We start from the raw sequence: 11,605 nt of genomic DNA on the forward strand, positions 1-11,605 counted from the left end.
TGCAAAATGAGAATCAACATGCACTAATTTAATTGTAAAAAAAAAAAACAACAACAACAAAAAAATGTTTGTGTGAAGTGTGTGCTGTCTATTTTTCAAAAGTGTTCTAGTTGTACTTTTTATTGCTTTGGTTAGTTAATTTTCTATTAAAAAAAAACACGCAAACAAACACGTGCTGTGTTTTTGACGCCCGCCTCGTCTGTTTTCTCCACCCCTCCCCTGCCCCGGATGGTTGCCGTGGCAACTCCGCTCCCGTTGCCATAGAAACAGCGGAGCAGGTACAGTACGTGTGACGACAGCGGAGGACAGTGAAGAGATTTACCAGCTCCATTCATGTTTTTTTTCCGCTTTTTTTTCTTTTATTAGTATCACACTGGACCGTATTCATGAAAACATCTTGAACCATCATACATTTTTTTTTAATCATCACATTTATTTTCCATTCATTGTCTACAGCAGGGCTGGGCAACATTTTTTCCCCCGTGAGGAGCCATTTCAGTATACAAAATTTACCCACGCATGCGGCCATTTTAAGAGTCATTCTGGACATTTGCGGGGTACTTTAAAGCTTAACTACTCCTTCTAAACTATATTTCACATTTAAAAATTAATTTCGCGAAATTAGTACACATGTCTCTCATGAGTAAGACCCCAAAAAATTCTGATGAAACCAGAGGTCGGCCATTTTGGTTGAAATGACCGATTTAGGGTAATTTTGCCAATTTTCAGGAGGTATTCCAGAGACAAATGTCCATAAAATTACACCCAAATTTCAATGATGTATACCAAACACATGATACGTAGCAAGGAAATTTGCTGTTTCGCTGCTTTTTGATGAGCATTTTTGGGTTAAATGTTTTTGAACCCTATTTTTGTATTTCATTTAGGCCCCTAAGCCACCTTCACTTGTCAAGATGAAATTCATGAAGAGACCCCCCAAAAAAAGGCTCAAAAAACAATTCCTGAAAAGAGGAAACCTTCCACTTTGGTTCGTAGCAGCCAATTTTGGGTCAACATTTTGGTGATTTGCAAAACACAAGAAACTCACCTCAAAAAGATCATTGTAGTAGAATCAAACGTGGTAAGAGATTCATAGGCGCCTCCTACTGGTGAAAGTGTATAGATGCAAAAACTCCACTGACACTCCTCCTTCAAATCCTTCATTCTAACCAGATCAAACACTGGTGGGCCGCATATGAGCGTAGGTTGCCCAACCCTGCTCTATTTGGTGATCTATAACGTAATGTTGAGTTAAAAAAAGCAAAGGATTAGCTCAAGAGGAAAGTCTCTAGTTGAATCTAACACTCAAAAGTGGCATATACATCAAATTATACATAACATGTCAGTGCAGCATTACAGCAGGTACGATTTAGAAAGGGGTGGGGGGTGGGGGGGTACTCACGGTGCTCGAAAAGATCCAGCAAGACGTGAAGGTTGCGGGAAGTGGTCATGATTACAGTATATTGACTTCTTTACAGTGCTTGTTGGGAGTTAGTGGACCCTTCAGCTTTTAGACATGTGACTGTATATACGTGTGTGTGTGTGTGTGTGTGTGTGTGTGTGTGTGTGTGTGTATGCATTTGCTTCAATCGGACCAGTCGTTGTCCTCCAGCTCAGAGTCATCCTCGGAGTCGGAATACTCCACGGCGATGCGACGCGACAGGATTGTGGCCACGTCGTTGCCGACGGGCTCGCGCTTGGCCTGCTGCTCCTGTTGCTCCTGAACTTTTTTCAGCTGGATGCCTACGAGGGAAATAAGACACCATTAAACAACAAACACAAATATGCAAACGTGTGGCCTATGAAGAGGCATAAAAGTGCTGCAAAAAGTAACAAGAATGCATATTTTTAAAAAGAAAGAAAATAAATTTAATAGTAGAAAGTATAGATTGACTGTTATCAGTAGTCAAGGAGGATTATAACCCGTATTTAACACCAATATTCATTTCAAAGTATCAAGTAACATGTATTACAATAAAATATATATTTATTTTTTTAATGAGACATGTGAAAATGCATGTGTTTATTTAACAGAAGGTTTTCAAAATGTCTTTTTTTGACAACTTTCTTTTAAAAATGCTCCTAGGCTCAACGGCTTGTCTTATAAATGTAATAAAAATGTGATGTTTTGCACACCTTTGCTTAAAATTAAAAAACAAAGTGTGTTGAGTTGAATAATAACTCGGTTCAACGCATATTATTGTGATGGATTGCTGCCAGTTTCTGCAGCTTCTCCTTCGGCTTATGCACACGCATATGTGTACACACGCACACACACACACACACACACACACACACACACACACACACACACACACACACACACACAGAGGTGTGTTCAGTGCTATCTGATCCAATATCTGCCTCAATAATCGGTCTATCCCTAGTAGTGAGTAACAAAAGATTTGCGAACAGTCTGGCCTTGGCGGCGGTACTCACTGAAACGAACGAATTTCAAGTAATAACACACACATACCCATACGTATGGCCGCCAGCAGGTCACTGCGGGCATCATTGACCACGTTACTATCCACAGGCACAGGTGATGACATTTTGTGCGCCATGGCGTGCGAGGCACCAGCTTGTAGAGGTGGAGGCGGGGGTCCAGGAGGAGGCGGGGCCACCGGCCCGCCGCATATAGGTGGCGGGGGCGGAGCGTAGCCCCCGGGCCCGGGAGACATGGGCCCTCCGGGCGGCGAGGCGAAGGCTGTCAGGGCGGATGGGATGAGAGGCGCCGGGGGAGGGGGCGGCGGCCCGGTGTTGGCGTAACCATCCATACTGCGGGAAAGAGTCAAGATGCATCTAGTGAAGCGGATGGTACATTTTTAAATATGATTACGCAATGTTACCTGGGATTAATGAGCCATGTAAAATGCAAGTGGAGCTTGAATACAATTTTTTTTATCAATGGCATGTATTTAAGGGAGGTTTTTCATTTTTTGCAGCGTGGTTTACCCATAATCCAGTGGAGGCAGTGACATGGAGCCGCCGTTCATGGCCTCAGCGGGCGGGGGAGGCAGCGGGACTTGTTGTTGATGCTGGTGGTGGTGGTGGGCGCGGCCAAGCGTGCCGCCCTGATAAGCCGCGGCCCTGCCCCTGCCGTCGTGGTCGCCTCCGCCTCGAGGGCCGTGGCCCGCCGCCATCTGGGCGGCTAGGGCACTGGGCGGCGGGCCCGAGTAAGTATGGGCGTGGCCGGCGTGGTTCATGGCGTTGGGATAGTGGTGTGGGTCTCCCCCATGAGCCCTGGTAGAACCGACAAAAAAACTATTGTAGTCATGAAATATATCGTTTAGTATTGCATTATAATTTACTCACTATATTATACTATTTTTTTTTTTTTTACGTTATTTACTTATAATTGATTTCCTGATCATGTTTTTAAGCTGGGCAGCTTTCCACCAGTTTTTCCGGTATGCACACAAGAACTACACATAATAATTGCATTAAAAATGTGTCAAAATAATCTCATGATGAAGTGGAAATGCATTAAGATGCCAAATTCCCAGTTAAAGAAAAACAAGCCTGAAACTGTTCATTTGGAGATGTTGTTCCAGATTTTGGAATGATTTACCTAGGTCTTGCCTGGCATTTTAACAGGGGTGTGTAGACTTTTTATATGCGCTGAAGGTGTCTCTCACCTGTTCTCCGGAGACATGGAGCCCTCAGAAGAAGCCCCTCTATCTCTGTGTATAGTGTGACGGTGGTCTGGCCTCAGTTCTTTATCCAGCGCCATCATGTTCCACTCCTGTCGACGGTTCCTAGCCTTCCGCACCTTCTTCACCTCCCTTTGCAACGTTCCGTCCACGCAGCGCTTCTGTTCCTGGAGGCGGTGGACACAGTCAGTCTTTTAATCCTCACGAGTAAGGCCACAGGTTTGGGATATTTTTGGAAGACAATATTTTATAGATTATCAGAAAAAAATAGATTTTGTGTGAGGTGAAGGTCTTTTTTGTAGTCCCCCTCATAAGATTACACACTAACATCTATGACTTTGAGTGTGTGTGGCTTTAAAGGTGGGAATTTTCACCTTCTGCTTCCGTTTCTCTTTCCTCTTGTCTTCTGTGTCCTGCAGCATCTTCTCTTTCCACAGGTCGAAGAAGTAGGAGGGGTCGGTGTAGAACTTGAGCGCTTCCTTTTTATCATCCCTGCACAAAGGAACAGAAATTAAATCCACACAGCTTCATTGTATTTCTTTTTATATATATATATATATATTTATATCCAACCTGTAAGACGAGAGGATGCTAAGCGGTGGAGGCTTGTCACTCAAATTGTACATGTCCTTCACCGGATTGGGCACGCTGCTCTTGGACACCACCTGCTGGTCTTGAGTGGTGGAGCTCTTGAAGGCTTTGCGCATGTTGATATCTTGCAGGGAAACTGCGGACAAGAAGTCAGCGATTTGTTTCATTTGGCCCAGGGATCCACATACAGGCATGTAAGAAGCGCACGACCCACCTTCCTCCACGGTGGAGTCCAGCTGCGTGACCTTGACGGCCAGCCGGTCGATGCGGTCCTGCAGGGAGTTGGCGCGGAGGTAGAAAGTGTTGGCTTCGTTGAAAAGCTCGCCAAATATGTCCTCCGCATGTTTGCCTGATGGATGACGACGCAAACAATGAAAGAGAGGCCATTTTGTCTCGGAGGATACCTTACTGCTAACACACAATGCAAAATGCTACAGACAGGCTAATAAAATTAGCATCAAGTTCTATTTGAACACGAACGGGAGAAAGACATCTGGACAGGGCATGCAACAGTACATACAGGCATATATTCTTTATCTTCAGAGAAAAACTTTTATAAATAAAAAACAAAGATTTGAAAGGTGTTTTCTGGGGTTCTGGAGAAGATTAAAGGATTGTGGATCTTTATTTGCACGTCATTTTGTGTTGTAATTGTCTTTTTATTGCATGTTTTTAACACATTTGTATGTCATTATAATTTTGTTTTAATTGTCTTTTTGCTGCCTCTTGGCCAGGCCTCCCTTGAAAAAAGAAGTTTTTAATCTCAATGGAATTTAAATAAAATATATTATGATTTGCAAAAAGTAACTGTACAAATATATTTTAAAACGATACAAATACTTTATTTTTTTATACAGTACAGTTCAATTCTATCTAACTTTCAAGAACAATATGGTTGCATTACGCTATTTGAATAAAAAAAAGTTTGGCAACAAATATATTTTAACTGAAACATTAACTACAGTAGTTTGTATTCATGTATTCAAATGGAATAAAACTGAATAATTTTACTGTCTCTTAAATAGTTTTAATCAGTATAGTACATTCATTATGTACAATTTAGTTGTATTTCACTTTAAAATACAAAATACTTCCTTTGAATCTAAACGAAAACAAAATTAAAAGGTAGTAATAAAGTAGTAATAGTAATAGTAATAAACAAACATTGTGTCAAGCATAGTTTTTGTAAAGCTTGGAAGAGAACTACCAAGCGGGGGCGGGGACTATTTGCAGCCCTCCCGCAAACAGGATGGGCTTGGGGACTAAATATTTAGCGGAAGGAAAAATCCCGGATGTGGCGTGCTGAGCCCGTTCAACTCTGACCTCACACCCGAGGGGTATTAAGGACCCCCCCCCCCCCCGTAGGAGCGTTTTACTTGCACGTGTGTTAGCACGTCAATATAAATACAAACCGCACAGCTGCAACTGTTCTAAAACAAAAAGGACGTGAAAGATGGATGCCCTTGCTGCCCTCACAGTGACACTGGATCAATAGAAAACAGCACACACACACTCACACACACACACTCGCACTATCTGGACAAACGCACGCAGCTGTCAGAGATTTGCCAGGCTCATACCCCCCCGGGGTGTGTACAGCAAGGGCGATGGCCAACATCAAGCATGTGATACGGAGCCACACAGTAAGTTACAGATTTGAAATAGCATGCTAAATAGACAAAGGAAATATTATCAGGACTCGGAAAAGAATTGTGTCAAGGATTTGCTGAAGGGAAAAGTCCGAATATTAGGTACATTTACATAAAGCAACAATGCTTAATGTATGAGGATTAAAAAATATATATATATATATAAAAATATATATATATATATATATATATATATATATATATATATATATATATATATATATATATATATATATATATATATAAATTACTGCCTAAATATACGTTGTTTAAAAATACAAAAATACCAGATTTTTTTCATTTAAAAAGTTTGATTAATTTTTTTTTAAATCAAAAACTACAAAGTATTAGCAAAAGTACAAAGATATTTTAAAAATAATCTGAGTAAAAACACAAAAACAATGGGAAGTAAAACACAAATAAAATACAAAAAAACAACATTTATGACAATGAATCCAAAACTAATATTTGCATAAAATAGGAAAAAAATACAACAAAGGTTTGACAATAGCATGAAAAAGAATGAAAAAGCTAAAAACGATTGTACAAAATGTATCACAACAAAAATGAAAAATAAAATACACAAAAACATTCGGGAAAAAACACAATTAACTTTGCAAGAACTCACTTTTGCATTTAGCTTTTGTCAGAGGTGGAATTCTCATTTTGTGTTTTCATAACAACAGTGAATGTATGCAAATTGTACTGTTAGCTACCGTCCAAAATGACTTTATAAACACATCGTTTTATAATAGCAACAATTTGACCCTGGGAATACGCACAAAAGTAGCTCTCATTTGGCCTCAATTGGAGGTCACGTAAGTGTGTACTTGCACGTGTGTGTGTGTGTGTGTGTTGCGGTGCGTCTTACTCAGACTGCTGAGCTGGCGGATGATGGCGGAGAGCGTGTTGTTCATCACGCACTCCAGCTCGCTGCCGATACCCTCGGGGAGCTCCCCGCGGCACAGGTGGCGAGGCTCGATGTTCCTCTTGACCAGCGGCATGGCGCCGACGTTTCACCACCACGCACGACTGTTGGGACGCACACACAAACAATCATTGGCGTTTCATCCAGATTTTTGTTTTTAACTCATTCAATACCAAAGACGTATTTATACGTCTTTACAGTTTTTCTTTCAAATATTATGGCAAAGGAGGTTCTTTATATAGTTTTCCATATAAATAAAGTACCTGGGACGGACTGTGCATCACTCTTGGAAGATACGTAAAAATACGTCTTTGGTAGTGAATGAGTTAATGTTGATTCCAAAAAAGGGTACTACTACATCAACTCTGTTCATCGATGCCAGAAATGGCCGACCCACGGATCGAGGGCCCAGCACGACGACCGGCGGCGAGGATTAAGGCATTAGCGATAGCAAGATGCAGCGTGCCGGCTAATCCCGAGCCGGCCTGTCAGCGGCCCAGTTGGAAACTTGACACCAACGCGAATCAGCGAAAATGACGCTCTCAAAATGTGCAATCTTCACATGCAAAAATGTTTGCTGATCAGTAATCGGTTCGAAAGATTTTTTTGAGTATGTTCACTTAAAGGAAAAAGTGGGAGGATCTCGGGGCGCATCGGAGCGGCCATCTTATCAGTGCCTCGCTTCCTATTTTCGCAGCCCCGGCCCAATTCCGGTTTCCTGCTCCCGCCTGTGTCACCTCTGCTCTTCCCGTCCAAACAATGGCGCCCTGTCCACTTTTATAGAAGCAAGTTGAGAACAAAAGAATCCCGTTGCGACTTAATACTGGAACTACATTTAGCACAAAACCTGTTGGAGCAACAAAGCAATCACATATTGTGTCATATTTACGGTATTGATTTCCAATAGGGGAAACTGCATAAAAAGACATATTTGTCCAGACTACGACATTAAGTCTTGATACTGTAAATTTCAGACTATAGGCCGCTTTGAATCCTGCGGCTGTCCAGTGTGGCACCAGGGGGGCTCTCTATTAGTAATCAATCAGACACGTTACTGTTGTGTTGGTGCGGTATTTTAAAAAATTTGAAAACACCCCCACAAATGCTATTTATTAGTCTTCCTTCTAGGACCCGATCGATTAAGAATTAAAAAAAACTATTGGAAATTATTTTACACAGACAATATTCAAACATTCCCATGATTAAAAAAAAATGTGGGAAAAGAGTTGTCAATTTTTGTTGATTTTTCTCACTGTAGTTAGTTACACAAACACAAAGTACAGTACTACAAATGCAAATATTTTACTAATTTTGCAATCCGCCCTCTTTTTCAGTCATGTGATCAGGAAATCCTTAGTTTTGCATGTAATATGTTAAAATGCTAAATGCATATTATTTTGCACTATAAAATATTTGACACTTTCAACGTCATGTACAGTATATAATTTCTTCCACTCCATATACTTCATAATATGTTCAGAATGTGACTCTATTTTTACATTAGTGCCTCATTGTTACTGCCCTTTTTGCCCTATTACTATTTTTATTGCCTACTATTGTCTTCTTTATTATTTGCTCTATTGTGTGGAATGTAAATCTGCTCGGGAAAGCGAAGGGAATACGAATTTCATTGTGTAAAGTTACTATGCATATGATAATAAAACTCTTGAATCTAGTTGTCGGAAGCACAAATTGATCTCTAAAAAAGTTATTTTTGCATTTTGCATTGTTTGCTAGCATTTGGCTAGTTAGCCATGAAGTAAACAAAAGGACATTGAAATAAAAAAGGCCACATCGTGTGGAGATGCTGCACAAGACCCAAATTGACCGAAGTTCATGTGTTTAGTTTTGGGCATGACGATCACATCAATGAGGCGAGATAATGAGCAGCGAGGGGTGGTGGCGAGGGGGGGGGGGCACTCCTTTGCATGTGAGCAAGTGGAAGTAAAAGAGGGTGAAAGAGGGAGTGCGTGAGTGGAAAGTGATGTGCGATATTAGTGTTTATGTGCGGGGTAGTGGTGGGCGGGTTGTATGGCAAAGGGGGAGGGGTGGAAATAGGGACCTCGGGGAAGCCACACTGAAAGGTTCCCGGGACAATGGCGCTGCGTTCACACGGCAACCGCGCCAGTTCTCCCATGCATCCTCTCAAGCCCCCCCTTTTTGAAGCCCCCCTGCAAGTACTTTTCTCACCGGCTTCCTCTTCCTATGGAGCCCAATTATAAGGACAGTGATTGTAACTATTTTTACCCAATTTTCTTGAGCAATATTAGCTCTTTTTATACATGCCAGATCATATATTTTTTGCTGACTCATTTTTAGGCATTAACGGATGCCAACACAAAGATGAATATGACAATCAATATCCCACCTCCCAAAAAAATTGGGGGAACAAATGGCCGATATTGGCCAATTTAAAGTTAAACAAGTACTAAAGGACAATGTATTTTAAAACAACTGTTTAGCCGGTAATTCATATTTTTATGGCCAACATTTGGAGACTCCAAAGAAGCGATGTTATTCATTATATGTAAATATTCTTTTAATTTATCGGCTGATTAACCGGTTATCTATTTTTTTTTCTTGCCGAATATTGGAGCCAACATAAAAAAAAATCTGCAATGGGTCAGACCCAAATAGACATTGCTATCATTCACTTATTACAGTATCGATATCAGGTATCATATTCAGACGACACCAGGCTTATTTTTAAGGTATTGAGGCCTCATGGAGATTGCCGATATCAACCACTGATACCAAATATAAAAACTAAGACACTTGAGTAAATCCTTCTTGACAATAATTGGCTCATATACCAAAAGGATTATTGGTATCAGCACTTGGCAATGGTGAGTAGTCGAACAATAATTACTCGTGAAACATAAGTGTAGCAAATATCCCTAATACATGTGCAGTAGTACCTCTATATATGTTGTATAGTTGTCATTCCACTGCTAGTAGTATTGCTTTAATTTTATTCTCAACCGCTTGTATGCTCTTAATTGTACATATTTCATTTTTGAAGGTATATGAATGCCATTTATTATTCATGAACACAGGCCACATACAGCGCTGTTCTCACTGTCTAATGCTGAAAACGTATGCATTCATTTATTTTACTCTTTGATGTTATTTTTACAGTCTAATCGGCTACTGTCCACATAGCTGCCATTGCTTATTGTATTTGATTTGTTTTGAGGAACGGAACACGTTCCAACCGCGGATTAACAATGTGTGACCCCGGGGGTAACCACTTCCTCGCCAAGATGGCCGCCTCGGCCACAGATGTGTCGCGAAGCGAGGGCGGAGCGCTTGCTAATTCATGAGCCGGCGCTTCTCGCCTCTGAGGGCCTGTATTCGAATCTGGTGAATAATGCAACTGGGATTACGTCATTGCCACTCTGCTTCTTGTATGATGTCACTCCTGCTGAAAAAATGTACCTGTGATTAAATATTCATCAAATGGTTGGTGCACTTATAGTAGTAGTAGTAATAGTAGTAATGGAAGATTAGCATAATGGACTACATATATACCATGATAGGGTATGCTATAAAGTACTGTAATGGGACAAGTTCAAGTCTAAAAGTCTAAAAAAAATTTAGACGGGTCTCTTCCAGATGTTTTGATGCGTCTTGACGGATTTAGCATGTCATACTGAATAGGGACCAAGTTGTAGGAGAATATTAGTCATTTTATGCATTATATATTATAATTCGGGCGATTACATGGTAATCCACATTTTTTTCTGCCTAAAATTGACATCAGCCTTTAAAATCTACATCGGTCAGGTGCAAGAGACTTTTTTTTTTTTTGCTGGACTCACGTTGAATTCCGTTTTTCATAATGATGAAGCCTCCAAAAATGAACCAAGTCGTGGTTGCTTTCTATGCAACCATTATTGTTTGCAATGCAGTCACATGAACATCACACGCCTTGACATTCACATTTGATACCCTACTCAAGTACTAAGACTACTTTCTCTTTATGATATACACGCACGCGCGCGCGCGCCCACGCACACACAAATGGCAACCACTATCAATCAGCGTTCCGCACCGTCGCTTCCCGTATCTGATGGGCTGACCCACATCTGTTCATCGGAAGCACCCCTACATCCTCACAGCCTATAAAACTCCAAGCCGGACGCCGCCGTTCTGGGCGTTTACATCACCCGTTTCCGCCAAACACAAATAGGGAATAAAAGACGCGTGAAGTAAGGTAGCGGAGCGAAAAATAGTGCATTTGTTAAGCAGATTTCGGCTTGTGAGATTCGCAGGAATGACCACTCGGTTAGCTAGCTTAGTCCAACGGTTCGACTCCTGAGTTCGAAGACAATTAAATAGACATAAACACTCGTGTTTCGTTTTTAGAATGAAGAGAGACGCCGGTTGCTGTAAGTAAATGATAATTAGGAGCTCACCAATTGTTGAATTAGTGAACAAATTCAGCCGGTCCGCATGTCCCGTTAGTTACTCCTATTAGCACTGCCATCCTAACATTACATCCCCCCCCCACAATCAGCCTGTCTGGCCACTCCGGGGGGAAATCTTTTTAGGACAGGGACACGCCCTACTGGCCAATCACACCTCGAATTGGCGGCTTTGACGAATGATGGGCGTTCGTGTCAGCCAATGAAATGCCGAGTTGGGAATGATTGACAAGGAATACCGACGAGAGGTTGAGGGGATTGGTGTGTAGTTGGGCGTTGTTTAGAGATTTTTTTTTTTTAATGAAACTAATTTGTATTCCGAAATAATCGCATTTATTTTAATATTTGATTGTATTT

At 41.2% G+C, this 11,605-nt stretch overlaps 1 protein-coding gene across 1 annotated transcript; it reads right to left on the reverse strand.

Moving 5' to 3' along the window:
• Positions 1–330: 330 nt before the first annotated feature.
• On the reverse strand, positions 331–11,366 carry wasf3b (WASP family member 3b). The gene is made up of 9 exons (XM_088402465.1): positions 11,240–11,366; positions 6,765–6,925; positions 4,459–4,593; positions 4,227–4,380; positions 4,028–4,145; positions 3,639–3,820; positions 2,956–3,243; positions 2,477–2,778; positions 331–1,743 (listed from the first exon to the last, which is right to left on the reverse strand). Exons 2-9 carry the CDS (start codon positions 6,895–6,897, stop codon positions 1,586–1,588), a joined length of 1,470 nt encoding a protein of 489 aa, XP_088258591.1. The 5' UTR covers positions 6,898–6,925; positions 11,240–11,366; the 3' UTR covers positions 331–1,585.
• Positions 11,367–11,605: the final 239 nt, after the last annotated feature.

The sequence above is a fragment of the Hippichthys cyanospilos genome, chromosome 19, assembly GCF_059441005.1.
Source record: "Hippichthys cyanospilos isolate Australia breed blue-spotted pipefish chromosome 19, RoL_Hcya_1.0, whole genome shotgun sequence".
NCBI classification, from domain to species: domain Eukaryota; kingdom Metazoa; phylum Chordata; class Actinopteri; order Syngnathiformes; family Syngnathidae; genus Hippichthys; species Hippichthys cyanospilos.